The following is a 17758-nucleotide window of genomic DNA, read 5'->3' as shown; positions in this document are numbered from 1 at the left end:
GACACAAACAAGCCTTGCTCCACTCAGAAACCTACTAAGTGAAGCACACTTGCAATCTTCCAGCCTCCAAGAGCCCTCAAATCTGCTTAAATCTCTTGAGTATCCTCTCAGTCAGGAGTTCTTCAGTAGAAACCACCATTTACTTGCTGCAGAGAGGGAACACAAAAGATCTATATAATCACAGGAAAAAACAGAACTGTTCCAGGAGACGCTCAGCCTTCTCAGGTACCTAGGGCCCCAAACCTGGCAGGAATACAGAACTCATATCCGGGAAGGAAGCTATTTCATTGAATTTTTTTTAAGAAAAGAGAAGAATACATACATTGCATCTAATGGTTCAGGCTGTGAAAGACCATATTAATCAGGGGGGGGAGGAAGTTGGCACCAGTTGATTAAAATCCAGGGGTTCATTAAAACCACAATATTTAATGAAGTGCAGAGTTCAGCCCGAAAAGAATAGTTATTTAATAAATGAATTCAAGTGAAGAAAGGTCAGCAGGAGTGGATTTTATCTGGGGAACAGGTCTATAAAGGACACATCACAATGTTCTCTGGGCAGGAGGGTAATGAAAAATCAGGGCCTCAAAAGAGAAGAAGAAAAATGTGCCCAGGTCTCCATCAGCCTCTGAGGAGGAAGGAGGGAGTATACTTGCCATAGACTTCCTCTAATGATAGTTCAAAAGTACAGGGACTCTTGGAAGGAGTATAAATCCCTAAAAAATGCTCCATCAGTCTAGGGATGTGGTCTGTTTGGATTTATCTAGTTAGAAATCATGTATCTCTCAGTCACTGGGGAAACTATCATCTTTTCTTTTTTTTTTTTTTGGAGGGGAGAAGGTAGGGCAATTGGGGTTAAGTGACTTGCCCAAGGTTACACAGCTAATAAGTGTTATGTTAAGTGCCTGAGGTTGGATTTGAACTCAGGTCTTCCTGACTCCAGGGCCAGAGCTCTATTCACTGCACCACCTAGCCACCCCACATCTTATTTTTTCTTCCATATTACATTTCAATGGAGCCCAACCAATCAATTGATCAACAAATATTTGTAAAACCTCTACTATGTGCCAGTAACTGTGGAATCATCTCCACAAGTACAGATTCTTGACCACACCCACACATCCATACACACACACATACACACACACTCTTTTTACTTCACTTACATTATACACATACAACTCCTTTACTTCACTTACAACACACATACACATACACTTTTTACTTCACTTACAACACACACATCCTTTACTTCATTTAAAACACACACACATACCTTTCCTTCACTTACAACATAGACACACACACTCACACACACACTGGTATATCATAAAAATAAAGGAACTTAGAAGTAAAAGAAATCAAAACAAATAAATTAAAACCTCCTATGTACACTGTTATATCATAGAAGGAAAGGAACTTAGAAGTAAAAAGAATCAAATCAGATTAATTCAAACCTCCCAGGCTGAACATCTGTAGCGCCTCCTCTTGCTGCTTTTCTGCCCTCACTGGGACCTCCCATCGTGCTCCCTGAATGCTTCTCAGTGTGACTGACTCATCAGCTGAGCTATATTTGTTTTTGATCAGTCCTGTTCATTGCTGGTGAAGCAGAGAGGTCAAGAGAACTCAGAATGGAGACTTAAACCTCCCTCTTCCTTGAACCACCTTTCCTTGAATGTTCCCCTGGGCATATCATTTCACTCCAGTCTTTTCACTCTTTTTCATATTGTCGTGGCATTATGAGTAAACCCAGTCCTACAAGTGGAATGCATGGTTCTTCAGCTGGAGCACATAAGCAAGCCCTATACCATCCATATATTATCTCATTGGACTATAAGCACCTGGAGGGCAGGAACTTAATCTTATATCTATTTGTGTCCTTCGCAGTTACCAAAGTGGTGTAAATAGCATGGTAGCATAGAACCGCAGGAGTTAAAGGGACCTCAGAAGTCAGCTAGCCCAACCCAAACCCGGACACGGATCCCTTTCTGCAACATGCCCAGGTCCAAGCCTTAGCCCAAAGAGGAGCCTCCAGTGATGAGGAAGCCATTCCTCCCTTAAAACAGTTTCTTCCCCATTAGAATAACTATTTATTTGGAAATATTTCCCTACATCAGCCTAAACTTTCCTCTGAGACACATCTACTCATTACTTGGATCCTGCCTCCTAAAGCCAAGCAGAACAAATCAAACTTCTTGTCCATTTAACATCCCTTAGAATCCTTGAAGACAGCTGTTGCATGCACCCTAAGGCTTCTTTTCTGCAGACTCAACAACACCAGTTCCTATTACTGGTTCTTATAAGGCACAATGTCAAAGCCCTTCACTATCCTGGTTGCCTTCTCCAAGTACCCTCTTGTTTGGCAATGTCCTCCCTAAAATATGGTGCCAAGAACTGAACAAAATAGTCCAGGTGTGGTCTGACCAAAAGAGAATTCCCTGATCCTGGACATTCTTTCTCTCTAAATGCAATCTAGTATCCCATGAGCTTGTTTGGCTGCCTTATGTATCTTTTTTTTTGAGGGGGTAAGGCAGGGCAGTTGGGGTTAAGTGACTTGTCCAAGGTCACACAGCTAGTAAGTGTTAAGTATCTGAGGCCAGTATATATATATATATATATATGTGTGTGTGTGTGTGTGTGTGTGTGTGTGTGTGTATGTATATATATATATATATATATATATATATATATATATTGCACAGTAGGCTAAGCATCAGTAACTTAGTCTGCCTAAGAACTTCTAAAGGCCCCAATTAGCCCAGAAAATTACCCAGAGTGTCACCTCTATTTTCAAGAGGAGGGATGCTCCCCACTGGGACATACAAAAGTATTTCCATGGATCTCACTTTTCTTGAAGATGTAAAGAGTACAAAGCTGGCCTGAGAGTCAACTAGCCCCTAGATGGAGTCTGGCCTCTGACATGTACTAGCTGTGTGACCATGGGAAAGTGACCTAACCCCCCAATGTCCCAGGCAACTCTTTAAAGACTGTAAGTTACCAAGAAGGTGAAGACTTGCATTGAGAGAGAAAATGTGCTCATCTAGTTCCCTATGCCAATAAAGTCATGGATCCAGTTTCCAGTTCTTTTCCCTTCTCTTATTCATCTCCAATCTGGTTTCCTCCAAGTTCCAGTTAATGTGTTTCAGGCTCTAAGCATGGACTTACTGACAGAGGCCAGTGCAGCTCTTTGACATCTAGTAATTATTCTCATGTCCACCTTATCGAGGAAACTTAGAAGAAAATAGTTACCCTGACTTTGGGGTGATTACCATGGACTCTAAGTAAGGATCCATTTTAGCAATCCTGTGGCATATACTGGTATTCTGAGCAGGGTATGATTAGAAGAATGGAGCAGAATGAGGAGAAATGTTGAATGGGGAGCCAGTAACCTTCAGATAGCTATAATTCTGTTGAGGGACTAGGGAGGAGAACTTTACCCATTTACACATAGCCAGGAATCAACAAGGAAGAAAATAAACAAACAAATAAACAAATGAATAGCTTTAGAGTATCCAAATATATCTCACCGAGTCCATAAGCTAAACTGTATATACTTATTTTATTCTTCTCAGTCTTCTCAAAGTCTATTTATCTTTACTATGCACATGATTTTAACAAGTCATTATCAGGGTCCAAACCCCAAAGCAGATTAGAGGTAACAAATCAGGCCTGAGCAAAGGGCCTGCTATCGGCAGGAGTGCTGATAATAACAAGTGAAAATTTAATAGAAAAGAAGCTAGAAAAACTGCTAAAATCAGACACAAGAACTCACAAACTACAGCAGTTTGAGAGGCGTATAAGAACAATGATAATAGCTAAAACTCAAATAGCATCTTAAAAGTATCTTTAAAGTTTAAAAGCACTGTTTGCAAAATATTTCACATGTATTATCTCATTTGATGTGGGACAGGGCCAAAGAGCCTTATGTTTTGTTTCTTGAGAAAGCTTCCCTGTGTTACAGCCTACTATAAAAATAAATGGATGTAATGATGAATTTGAATCATCTTGAAAATTTTTATTCCAGTTATCTTTGCTTAAGGAAGTAAGGATGATAGGACCATGGATGCAGAGTTCTAAAGGATATGAAAGACCACCAGATCCGGCCTCCTGATTTTGCAAGTGAGGAAACTGAGGCCAGGTTGGCTAAGAGACTTGCCCAGAAATCACACGGGCAGTAGGCAAAACATAGGATCTAGAGCTGAAAGGGGCCTCTGAGGCAACCTAGTCCATCTCCCTCATTTTACTGATGAAGATATTGAGACCCTTGGAACTGATTTGCCCAAGATCACACATGTAATAAGAGGCAGGATTTAAACCTATGTCTTCCTGTCTCCAAATCCAGCAGTCCATTGTGCTTTACATATTGTTTCCTGCAATAGGTATTTCTGGCAATGCAGTTACTGTCTATTATCTCTCTTTCCCATCCAATACACTAGAGGGTTCCACAAAGCTCAAAGCCAAAAAAGAGGTTTTGGACCTGCTCCATTCCAGGGTGAAGAGAGCATATGAATGAAGCTTAAGTCTAAAGCTTAAGTCTAGCATCTGACAAGAGAGGCTATCTAGAATGATCCATTCCTTGAGGGTCCCACTTACCTAAAGTATTCTAGGCAACTATAAAACTACAAATCACAGATAAGGTGCCTACCTGCCATAGATAGAGGCTCAGGAATTCCCTCCATATACCAATGAAATCCAAAATCCAATCCCTTTCCCCAAACCTATCTAGAAAGACTATTCTTGCTCCTGCCCAGAACCAGAGTTGACTAGAACCAACAGCTCAAGATAATTGAAAAGGGAGCATTGCATTCTTGTTAATTAGATGCTGCAGGGAAAATTCCCTGCCCTGCTGAGCAGTGGAGCTGAGAACAAGAGAAGCCCAATATTCATCATTCATCCACATTACAAGTGGTTAATTAAAAAATCTTCATAACAGGAGAGGTTGATGGATGGTTTGCATTAACTATCTGTTCTTCAGGAACTGGAAGGGGAAAAAGCCCCCACTATTGTAAGCCCTGGGGACGAAATTTACAGGCTGCTACTTCTGTCCCTCAGGCGAGCATCCGAATGAAAATAGATGGAGCACAGAAAGGAAGAGGCAAAGGTCTGGAGTTGGAGTCACAGTGAAGAATTGAACTCAAGCTTGACAGAACTGGGTTTGGTTTATAAAAAAATAAAATAAAATAAAAAATGGAAAACCCCAAGCAACCTTTCTCCCTGAGTGATTGGGGTCACACAAAGCTAAAAAGACATATGTCTGTATGGGAGGTTGCCCAGAGACGTTCCAGTCAACGAGGACTCTGACAGAGTTATTATTCTCGGCAGGGTAACTTGGACCTGGGGCACTAAGCTCCCACAGAAAATCCCTGAGAGGACCACGGACAGGTCTAACCAATTACATTACTCCCCTCGGACAGAAGCCTTCAAACCCCTGGGTTCTCTAGGAAAAAAAGAAAAAAACACCACCAAGATGCAAATCCAAGGTTGTCCTCAATTCAAGCCTCAATTAACTTGGGATACGGAAGGACCTAGAGCTAGAAGTCAGGTGACCTGGGATGTTAGTCCTTGATATGCTACTAACTACGCAACCCTGGACAAATCTAGACACTTTTGTGGGCCTGAGTTCTCGTGTCTATGAAATGAGAAGACTGAGCTAGGTTGTCTCTACTTTCTCCCCCAGCTCTAAAATGCCAAGATTCTATTATTCTAACTTATCGTGGGACTGGGCTTGTCCTGGATGCTTTGCAAATGTTCCAAGGAACTCTCTGACTGACTATCAGTTCTTCTATGCAATGTTTCCTGCAATAGGTATTTCTGGCAATGCAGTTACTGTCTATTATCTCTCTTTCCCATCCAATACACTAGAGGGTTCCACAAAGCTCAAAGCCAAAAAAGAGGTTTTGGACCTGCTCCATTCCAGGGTGAAGAGAGCATATGAATGAAGCTTAAGTCTAAAAAGATGAAAATCAAAGATCATATGATTGATAACAAATGACTTGCCCAGGGTCATACAACTTGTTGGCGTTGTATTTGTACTTTATTCTCAAAGAGAACAATGACTTCAGGGAGATGATGGCATGATTTGCAGTTGACTTTGATTTGAGTGAGGGAGGGCTGTGCAAGGTCACCAGTCTCACTTTCCTCTCCTTAACCATCTGGGTCCAGTGGCCAGATATTGATCAGAAAGACTGGAGATGACCTGGGATGTAATGGGAGACCCCGGTCCTTTTAGGCTAAGGTCTTTTCATATTCTCACTTTGAGTGAGGTAACACCCATTCAGTAAACAGGCCTCTTTAAAGTGTCAAAGGCACAACTAGAATTCCAGGCTTTGTGACTCCAGGTCCAATGAGTTAATCACTATAGTACCTAGCTGCTTCTTCTAAATTCTGAAGGAAGTGAAGGGGAACACAGATTTGTCCAATAAGGAAACCAATATTTGGGCTCTTGGACACACCTTGAGAGAAATTCTTCAGTTTGGGTACAAACAGAAAGAAGATCTTTTCATAGAAAACTTTGAATTCATGTCCCCAAGATGAATATACCTAACCTGCCCAAAATTTGCTTTATGGATATTTGTCATAGAGAGCAGCTGCATTTTATACTGATTTTTTTATGATATGGATTTCAATTCCTCCCTAGAGCAGGCACACTTACTGGGAGGTGGGGTGAATATTTACGATACTCTCAGTGCCAGAGATGTTACATGGACACAAAGTACTATAGAAATCCATGGTAGGGTCATCACTGGTTTTCAATGGGTAAGATTTAGCGCTGGGTTGCACAATTTCCTTAACCATCACCCCAGGTTGCTATGCTCCGCTACCCCCTCCTCACCTGCCTTATAGCCAGCCTTTTAATGTGCTACCCAACTGTACTTGACCTCTGTGCTACACTTACACCCTTCCCCATCATGCGTATATTTTTCAGTTTCCATGTTAATGGTTTTATCTCTATTCAATAAACTCAAGTTTACAGTATATTTAGGAAATCTAGTCCTGTGCTGAAGACTGAGGATATAGAAATGAGGGAAGGAGAAGTGGAAAAAGCTATCTCCCCAACCCTATACCTGCTGGATAGTGAGGTCTTCTCTATCCTAGCCTTTCTCTTTAGTTGATTCCTGGAGACTAAAAAGAATCCTGGGGTTTTACATACATTCCATGGGTCTGATTTAGCTCCAGAGCACTCTTAGCATCCAGCAGGTCAAGTTCAACATCACACAATGAGAGAAGCAAAGGTTTAGAAGGGGCCTTGGGATCTTTCCAGTCCAACCAGTACCTGACTGAGAATCTGCTCCACACCATCCCCAGCAAGTGGCCATCCAGACTTCACTTTAACACTTCCAGTGAGGGGGAACCCACTACCATCCAAGGGAGCTCTGTCTGCTTTTGGATGGCTCTACTTGTTAGAAAATGGTTCTTATGACCACCCACATCTGGCTTTCTGTAACTCTTATCCCCGCCTCCTGAGTTATTCTTTCTGGGAGAGCTAGACACGTTTCCACAAGGCTTCCTTTCTCTGTATCCCCAGTGCTCAGCATAGGGCCTGGTACATAGCAGGTGCTTAATAAATGCTTATTGACTTGACTCATTGGCGCTATGTAACAAACTACATGATTGACTGAGTCCACTCTCACAGAAGTTACAGAGAATGTCATATACATATGAAAAGATAACTAAGTAATATTACATGCTAAATCCCATTCTGATGCCTCATCGGTCATCCAATCAATCAATCAATCAGTAAACAAGCATTTTTATGAAGGGGTGCCCATCCATTAGGGAAAGGCTGAAAAATATGGTATGGGGATGTAATGGAACATGATTGTGCCATAAATAAATAATGAAAGCAATGGTTTCAGAGAGACCAATGAAGATATGTTTGAACTGAGAAAGAGTAAAGTGTGGAGCACCAAAGGAACCGTTCTACAATAACAATAACATTGCAAAGGCAAATAATTTCAAAATTCTTTCAAAAGACTGAAGAGCGCTAATCTAGAAAAACAGACACCAGCTAGGATTCCAGAAGACCAGAGCATCCTGGCTCCCCAGCTGATTATTAAATTCTGAATGTGAGTGGTTTACACCTCAGAAATGAACAAACGCTACAAGTCAGAGATTGAGTTATTGTGTTGATTGTCTAGACTGGAGAAAGTGATGGACAAAATGTTAATAATGCAAATTAAACTTGAATGTGTCATGCATATATATATGAGGGTCAGTTGTTTGGTTTGCCCGGGCAGATTTCTTATAACAGGATTTTTTTCTTTTTTCCCAATGGCAGGGGAGGTCAGAAGAAGAGAAAACAGATTGTAACTAAGTGGAAAAAAAATCAAGTTTAAAAGCATTTATTAAGCACTTAATACGTGCCAAGTATTGTGCTAAGAGATAGGGATACAAAGGCAAATGTTTACTCGTCCCTGCCCTCAAGGAGCTTACATTCTACCTAGAAAAAATAACATGTACATAATTCAAAGACTATGCCTATATAACATGGATGCTGGAAGATCCTACTATGCCAGAAAGACTGAGTACAGAGCTTAATGATAGCCCATATGTGACTAAGTTTGGACAGAACCATCCTCAGAAGCTTGACCATCAAGTATTGAACTGGGGACAGGAGGACAGTAACTCAAAAAAACTATGCCTCTCTTCCTCCTGTTTCTCTGCAGAGATTGGAGACAAGGGCTGTGCAACGCTGCATACAACAGACTTTTTCCATGTTAGTTTTTCTAAACTTCCTACCTCCAACTGGTGAGACAGGGGATAGAATGTTGGGTCTGGAGTCAAGGAGACCTGGGTTCTAATCCAGCCTCACTTACTACCTGAGCAACCCCAGGCAAGTCACTTAAGTGGTTTGCTTAAGTTTCCTTCAGTAAAATGGTGATAATAATAATGCCTATATAACAGGGTTATTAGGAAGATTAAAATTTGAGATAATATTTATAAAAAGCACATAGCACAGGCACTATTCAGATGTCTATTTCTTTCCCTTCTCTCTCTCTTTTTTAAACTTTTATTATAATAGATGGTTGTCTGGGAGCAGGTAGAGAGAGAAATATAGTGAAAAAATATATCCATAAAAAAATAATTTTTTTAAATTTATGCCTCTACTAAATTATGTTGGCATAGGTTTTTTTTCCTATGTTGATGAATTTTACCAAAGTGGATACTCTTTTCTCAAGATCACAACCTGCCTAAGGTTGTGTGAATGGTCTTAGAAAGTGCGAAAAATATTTATCACCCTGAGGCCAGTCTAGTAATGAGCCTTCCTTATGGTAGTTTGGCTGGTCCTGGGACAGCAAAGTCAATCTATCACCTAGCCTGGTCTTCCAATTTGAACTTGACAGGCAGAGGCCAGTGAGGCATGAGCACTAGGCTTGTGTGGAGGGCAGGGGGAGGCACACCCACACCGATGAAAGTATGGGTCTTGTAAAACCTCAAGGCCAGATGAGGTGCATGAACACAAAGAATTGAAAAGTCCAGGAGGGGGATGGAACCAAGCTTTGGGACCAAAGGAGACGTCAGAGAGATACAGTCTGAGCCAGGTTTCCATGAGGAGGGTTCAGAGGAGAAAAGGGGAAGGTGGGAAGCATGAATAATAGGTCTATGACGGCTTGTTAAAAGGATCAGAGCTAGAAGGGATGTCAGAGATCATCTAAGCCAGTGCCTGCATTATACAGATGAGGAAACTGAGACCTAGAGGAGGTAGGGTGATTTACCCATGACCCCAAAGTAATAATAATAATAATAATAGCATTTATATAGTGATTTAAAAATATTATTTCATTTTATCCTCATAATGAGCCTTGGAGGTAGGTGCTATTATTATCCTCATTTTACAGATGAGGAAACTGAGGCAAATAGGGCTAAGTGACTTACCCAGGGTCACACAGTTAGTAAATGATTTGAATTCAGGTCATTCTCACTCCAGACCCAGAATTTTATTCACTACACTACTTAGCTTCCTCTATTAACAGATCTGGGATTTGAACCCAGGTTCTCTAACTCAAAATTAAGTTTTCCTTATGATCACAACATTATGGGATCATCCATCCAGAACTGGGAGGAACTTCAGAGACCACCAAGCCCAACTGCTTCATTTGATAAAGGATCTCAGGTGCAAGGAAGCCATCATTTGCCCAAATTTCTGTAGGCAATATTTGAGCCCGCATCTTTTAACTCTAAGTGCAATCCTCTATAGATCTAGAGGTAGAAAGAACCTCGGAGTCACATCCAACCCCTTCATTTAACAGATGAGGAATCTGAGGCCCAGAATAGGTAAGTGACTTACCCAAAGTCATAAAGATAGTGAGTATAGGAAATGAGATTTGAACCCAGATCTTGTCATTTTAAAGTCATTGCTTTTTCCAATATACCAACATGCTTTCTGCTGCCACAGTCCTAATCTCTGAGGGTAAAGTTCTTCCAGGAGACTCCCCAGCTGTCTTTTGGAGCCTGTAGTAGGCTCATGGTACACTATACTATTACCAGTATTCTCAAAAAAAGGAGTGTCATCAGCAACCTGGATGGATGAACTTTGTTTCCAATATCCTTCAGGGAAGCACTTGAGGTCATCACTCTTTCTATACTGTGGTGCCCGGAAATGTTCTGGTAGATTAATGTGAGCTACCCTGTAAAGTTTCCAAGATTGCTCCCTGTTGATTGCATTGATGCTTTCAAAATTACAGTTTCCTTTCTTGCCACACAATATCATACAGCTTCTCTGAGTCCTTGAAAATCAATATTAATGAGAATGTATATATTTTTCCCAATTGAATTATAAGGCAACCTCTTCCCCCACCACTCCTATTTCTAAGTCACACTGCACCCAAGTGGTGTCTTTTTCTAGAGGCCTGTGAGAAAATCACAAAGCACATTCAAATAAATAAAATGATGTGCCCCCTGAACATGTTTCTGTGTTGTCCATCTGCCTGCCCTAGAGAGAGGTCACTGCTCTAGGGAGGCAGCTGGTCTCTTCTGTAACTGGAATATCGACTTGACAGATTTGGGGCATGGAAAGGGCAGGGGACAATCGGACACTTGGACATAGATGGTCGTCATTTTTTAGTCACCTCCTTGGCGTCAGCAGAGAAGCACCTGCCACAGACTGATAGATTTACAGTATGAAGGTTGAAATGTTCTCTTCTTGGCCTTCTTCCACCAGTGGAATGAGGATGGAGTTGGAGAAATAAGTGTCTGGCATTAGAAGGGCAATGGAATGTATAAGCAGCCAATTTTCTTTGGGAGGAGGGGTGGAGGATGATGTAACCCACAAGGCTGACCTTCACACTAATATGTAATGTCACTTCTTTTTGGAAATGGCTGACAGAGGAACCAGTGGTCAAGGGTTATGTTCTGATCTTTAAGAGGACTCCTCATTGACAAGTGCAGATGGATAGGAAATGTGGCCACAACCAGGAGCCAAGAGCTGGTTCTGGCCCAATCATTATCAAGACCAGAAGACCTGGTATGAGATACAGAAATCCGAAAACGCCTGCTTGAGCAAAGAGATGTGCCCTCACCAAAAAACAACAATGAGAATCTGGACCAGTCAACTACCAAGCAAATACACATTTACCAAGTACCGACTAAATTCCAGGCTTTCTGCTACCTCCTGAGGTTATGAGGAAAGGTAAAATCTCTGCCTTTGGGGAGCTCACAGTCTGACTGGGGAAACAATATACAAACACCTGTGTATGAGAAGATATAGAAAGGAGCCCTGAGGGGGAAAATGATGCTGTAAATATAAATTATCCGCAGATCTTAGAATTTAATTAGTCCATCTCTTTCTCTTCAGGCTGGGCTATTAATGAACCACTGGAGAAATAAATGGCAAACCAACACCAATATTTTTGTGTTGTGGACATTATGGTCCATGGGGTCATGAAGAGTTGGATATGACTGAACAACAAACCAGTACTGAAAAATGACCTCCCTTCATCTCTGCCTTCACACACACACACACACACACACACACACACACACACACACACACAGACACCCATATGCATTCAAGTATGGGAGTGAAGAAGGAGGAGGAGGAAGACAACGAAGGGGAGAATATGAAAGAAAGAGGAGAAAAAGGAGAAGGTAAAAGTAGAGAATGGAGAGGGAAAAGAGAAAGAAGAGGAAAAAAAAGGAAGAGAAAAAATAGCAAGCAATAGAACATTTTCTCTCATATTTTTATAGTTCTCCAGGGAAAGAGACTGCACGATCTCCTTGATTCCTTTTGGATTCCAGTGTCTAATGGCATGCCCCTCTCTGAGACAGAACATAAAGGTCTAGGCAGCTAAGGGGCATAGTGGATAGTGTTTCATTTGGAGTGAAGAAGACCAAAGTCCAAATACTACCTCAAAAACAAACCAGCTGGGTGATCTTGGGCCTGAGTTTAAATCTTAATTTAGACTATCTGTGTGACACTAGGCAAGTCATTTCCCCTCTCCCAAACTCAGTTTCCTCTTCTGTAAATATGGTATCATAACAGGGCTATTGTTAGGATCAGTTGAAGTAACATGCAAAAACACCTTGCAAACCTTAAAGCATTATATAAGTGCTAGCTATTATTATTATTATTTCATTATTTTTTCAAGGAAAGAAGAAAAAAAGCATTGGTTAAATGTTACTATGTGCCAGGAACTGTGCTATGTGATCTCATTTTGTTTTTATAATAATGTGGAAGGTAGGTGTTATAATTATTCTCATTTTACAATTGAGGAAAAAAAGACAGACAGAGGCTCAGTGACATGTCAAGAATCATACAATAAACTATCTCTAAGGTCAGATTTGAACTCGGGTCACCAGGCCCAGTGCTCTGTTAATTATACTACTTTGCTGCTGCCAAGCACTCATATACAAGAAATTCTATCAAACACTTTATGGGGTATAAAGATGGATAAGATGTGGTCCCCGCCTTCAAATTTACAGTCCTGCATAGTACAAAGGGAGCTAGACAGGTTAATAAAGAAAGGGAGGTTTGGAGAGGCAAGTCAAAATGGGAGAGAAGAAAAAAGTGCTAGGGTACAATTGACCCTACAAGTACTCTCACAAAGATCTAAGAAGACCATTAGACCAAATAGTGATTGGAAAATCTTTCATAATGGAAAAGGAAGGATAACAAGTAAGTGTCTTTACAAACAAGGAAGGTGTTGAACCTTAACTTTCATCTGAATTGGACAAAGAAGGGTGGAACTAGAGTTTAGTGTAGAAAGATATTTTAAGGAATATATTTTTGAGGAAATATATATTTGAATTATATATAATATATATTGAATATATATTTGAGGAAACAAGAGAAAACACGAAGAGAGGAAAGGACAGGGTGGATTTAGGGAAAAATTAGTCATAAGCAAAATAAACCCTAAATTCAGAGGATGGAGATTATGAAGCTGGTTTCAAAGGAAATTAGGAAGATTAAGACCCTATGGTTGGGATCTGGGAGAAAAAGAGAGGAAGGGAAGGAGAGTGGAAGATGATTATATTAGGTAAAGAGCATTGGTACAGATTCATTCCTGGTTTATAGCCCTATTCTTTGGAAAGAAGGAGTTAGGAGCAAAGAAAGGGAAAAAGCATAGCAGAATAAAACAGAGAGAAATACATAATTATGATAACTGTGAATATGAAAGAAATGAACTCACCCTTAAAAGGGAAGAGGATGGCAGAATGGATTAAAAAACAGCAATATGTTGTTTACATGAAATGTACTTGAAACATAAAGATTCACACAGAGTTAAAATAAGGGGCTTAGATAAAATCTATTATACTTCAGCTGAACTCAAAAAAGAAGGGGCAACAAACATGACCTCAGATAAGGCAACAACAAAAACAGACTTGACTGAAAAAGAGACAAACAGGGAAACTACATTTTGCTCAAAGGTACCGTAGAAAATTAATTAATATCAATACTTCATATACCCAATAGTATAGCATCTAAACACTTAAAGGGAAAGAAATGGAGATGATTCTATTGATCTGAGTGAAGGTTTTAATGCTGTCTTTATGTTTATATCCATGGAAACTTGTCAATAATTTGGTAGCTTTGACTATGACTTTAATTACACACTACAGTATGAAGCAAAAAGGAAATAACCAGATGACCCATCTCCCTGTCCATTCAGAGAAACACAGAATGCTAGACCTCTGAGGGATCTTGCAAATTGTGAAGTCCGAGGACCCTCCCCCCCCTTTCTATAAAGGAGGACCATAAGAGAGGAGAAATGACTCATCTAAAGTCACAGAACTAAAGACTGAAAGGACCAGGGCTAGAAACTTGCTGATTTCATTAATAAATCAGACCAAGAAGATAAATGAATAAAGCAACTGGGGGAAATCTGAGCAGTCCTTTATTGAAACAACTCCCCATCCTCAAGCAGTTGGTATATGAAGAAGGCTCAGCTTCGCTGGGACTTTAATCTTATGAGGGAAATGCTTTTTCTGGTAGCTCAGTGAAGTGATGATACATCCGATTCCCAAGATGTCTCTGCAGCGCAAAGCAGCAGGTGTTAGGAACTGAGTTGGCATGAAATAGATTTCAGGCCCCTGTTCTCTGGAAGATCCTTTTCCTCTTCATTGTTCACCCATGTCGCAATCCTACTGAGCTCCAGATGGAAACAACAAGTGGTTCACGGGTGACATAACCCAAAGTCTGATACTGGGCCAGTAAGTAGAAACAGGGACAGGATGACATCGAATGGAAGAGCTCCAGGATTTACTTGCACAACAACAGTAGATACTGTTCTGGGAGTGGATTTTTTTGTTGTTGTTGTTTTGGGAGAAAGTTTAGAGAAATGAAGGTAAACAGAACCAGAGTCCTCCAAAGTCATAAAGAAGAAGCAAATGAGGGTCTATTTGACCCATAAACCTAGAGACTATGCCTTTACAACTTTAAAATCCTCAGGCATTGAGTACCCATAGCTAACCACATTCAGATTTCTTCAAGATGAAGTCAGCAACTCTGACCCCATCCACTGTTGGAGAGCATCTGGCCCACAAGCCGGGCAAAGGACAACAGCATCCAGACCTCAGGAAAAATAACTGGTAAAAGAAAAACAGATTTGCTGGCATGTATCCTACTGGAGATACTTCCTCAAGATGATACTTGAAGAAAGAAACAGCAGCAGGACAGAACAATGGCTCCCTGCAACACCTAAGAGTAACCCAAAGTCAAGCAACACATGTTCTCCATAAAAATAGAAGGGGGCTGGAACAAGAAGAAGGGAAAGAAGGAGCCAGGGTGAAGCAAGGGCACATTGAGTGCCACAGTAGATTAAATCAAATGTGTCAACAGGAATCAGGCAATTCTGACATTGACGGATAGCCAAGGTATGTGCTAAGTGGTTAAACTTGTCTCTGAAATATGATGGTACCAGTTTCATTTCCATGAAAAGCATGGAGGCATCCCTCCCTGGCTATCACACCCTAAGCATCTCCTTCTATGAGAATGTAAGCTCCCTGAGGGCAAAGAGTGTGTTCACTTTTGTATCCCTAGCACTTAGCATAGTGTTTGGCATCTAGTATTTAATAAATGTTCTTTCATTCGTTGATTTATTCATTCTCTGTGGTGCTTTGAACTTGACTTTTTTGAGAAGCCTTTCTTGATCCCAGTATATTTCTCTAAAGAAATAATTCCAATTTGGTTTGTCTGTTTTCTATATGCTTACATATGTAAATATTGTCTCCCCCAACAGAATGGAAGTTCTCTAAGGGCAGAGACTGTTTCATGTTTTGGCTTTGCTTTATGTTTTCCCAACACTTCACCCCAGTATCTGACACATAGTAAGCACTTAATACTTATTGATTGAATGATCCTCTTGGTCTGAGGTTAAAGGAAAGTTATTTCCTCTCGTGGCACAAGTCCTGAGTTTCCTTCTCCATTCTGTTGCTCTATGTGACTGGCTCAGAGTGAGTTTAAATAGCGATTATTTCCGCTCTGGTCAGAAACTGTGAGGGTCTTCCCCCTCCATGACTGATTCTTTTGTGAAAGCAAAGTAGACCATTTTACCTCAGTTCTTACCTAGCCTTTAACTACTGAATGGGAATTGCTTCAGACAAACTGAGACCTGGGAAAGTTCTTATGGTCAAGGTCTCCCACTGCATCTGGAGCCATGGCCAGTCCTCATTTATATCTTGCCACTGGACTCCGATGACTTTGGAGGCTGATGACTTTGCACAGCTCTGTCTCACTTAAATCCAATTTACCTGAAAGTCAAGAATCACCTTCCTAATGTCATTGGTTCTCTTTCACAAGAAGGATGAAAAGCAAAGTGACTGTAATCTAGCCAAGACTGTTTATCTCTAAACAATTGAAATCCAACGCCTTGTCAAGCAAAAGAATCTAGGCCAGAACTTAAACCCTGCATGAAGCCTTAGACACAAGTGGAAACTCAAGGTGAGAAGAGGGCAAAGCCAAGGGTGCTCTCCTTTCGGCAACCTTGTCTGAAGAGCCTTCAGAATGTCCTCTCCAAGCTAGGAGGGAAATGACCCAGTCTAACCTGTACCTGAGCAGTGAATCCCTTCTGTGACAACCCTGACAAGTTATGCCTCAGCCTCCAATGAAGGGGAGCCCACTATTTCCAAAGATAACCCATTTTGCCAGCTCTGACTGTTGGGAAGTTTTTCTGCCACCAAACCTTAATCTGCCTTTCTTCAGCTTCTACCCATGATTCCTAGTTCTGTCCTCTAGAGATAAGTAAAACAACCTTGATCCTGCTAACACTTGAAAACCCTTCAAATACTTGGAGACAGCTGTCAAATCACCCCCAAGTGTTCTCTGTCCAAGCTGAACATCCCCACTTCCTTCAATGATCCTTATAAAGGGGGTCTCCATCTCCGTATGTGGATGTCCTACTTTAAAATGCAACACCCCAGACTGACCACATTAATACATATGTAGTCTGACCATGACAGGGTACATCAAGACCTGAGTTCAAATCCAACTTCAGACACTGTGTGCCCTTGAGCAGATCATTTCACCTCAGTTTCCCCATCTGTAAAAATAGCATATAACTTACAAAGTTGTTTTGAGGATCAAATGAGTTAATATTAGCACAGTGCCTGGCACATAGTAGGTGCTATGTAAAGAACTAATATTATTATAGCTGCAAATACACAGCAACAGTTTGCTTATGAAAACAACCTTGCTTACCCATTCCAGCAGGCTGCTATCTTTCATTGCCATGAGCAGGAAGTTGCTGGCACTGGAGAGACATTTCTATCTTCTGTCCTCACCATCTTCTAGTCTTCTAGGCCAGCAAGTTGTCAAATTAGAGCCAACTTGTGACAGTTTTAGGTTATATACTCTTGTTCACCAGTAAACAGGCTGAGCCACCCTCCCTACTCCTACCCCCACCCTCAGCTATCACCAATCATCCTTGCCTGCCCAGTACAGCTGTCAAGGGTCAAGAGAACTCGTTCAGCTAATGCCCAGTTCTCAGGCTGATATCCCCACATGCCTGTCAGCCCCCAAACTTCCCCAGTATTTTTCCTGGCCTTTCTTCTTACAGAAAAATCAATTGTCTTTCTTAAGCAACCTTCCTCCCTCCCAAGGAAGTGGGAAAATGGCTCCAATTTCCTCTTCCCACACACAAGCATTTGTTATATTATTGTGCTTTCATCAGAGACCTCTCTCCCTTACTCTGTTCCCTAGGCCTACCTTTGACTAAAAGTGTCAATAATAGAAAAATCCCGACTCTGGTCTACTAGAATCATAAAGTGACCCTAGAGCTTCCTAGAATCTAGGGTCGCTAGAGGGCCTTAAAGATCACTTGTC

General features: G+C 41.1%; 1 protein-coding gene across 1 annotated transcript in view; it reads right to left on the bottom strand.

Annotated features, from left to right (window-relative positions):
• Nucleotides 1-17382, bottom strand: part of LOC138146447 (heparan-alpha-glucosaminide N-acetyltransferase-like) — a 283193-nt gene extending 265811 nt beyond the window's left edge. Inside the window, exon 1 of the mRNA XM_069068364.1 lies at nucleotides 17135-17382. Coding sequence (XP_068924465.1) covers nucleotides 17135-17138 — 4 coding nt within the window. The 5' untranslated portion in view covers nucleotides 17139-17382. The remainder of the gene's footprint in view (nucleotides 1-17134) is intronic.
• Nucleotides 17383-17758: the final 376 nt, after the last annotated feature.

Source organism: Petaurus breviceps, unplaced genomic scaffold, assembly GCF_028583685.1.
Source record: "Petaurus breviceps papuanus isolate PSGF00001 unplaced genomic scaffold, PetGlider_PUasm1.0 90762, whole genome shotgun sequence".
NCBI lineage: Eukaryota > Metazoa > Chordata > Mammalia > Diprotodontia > Petauridae > Petaurus > Petaurus breviceps.
Note: the sequence above shows the minus strand (reverse complement) of the source record. Positions and strands in the feature narration are given on the sequence as shown.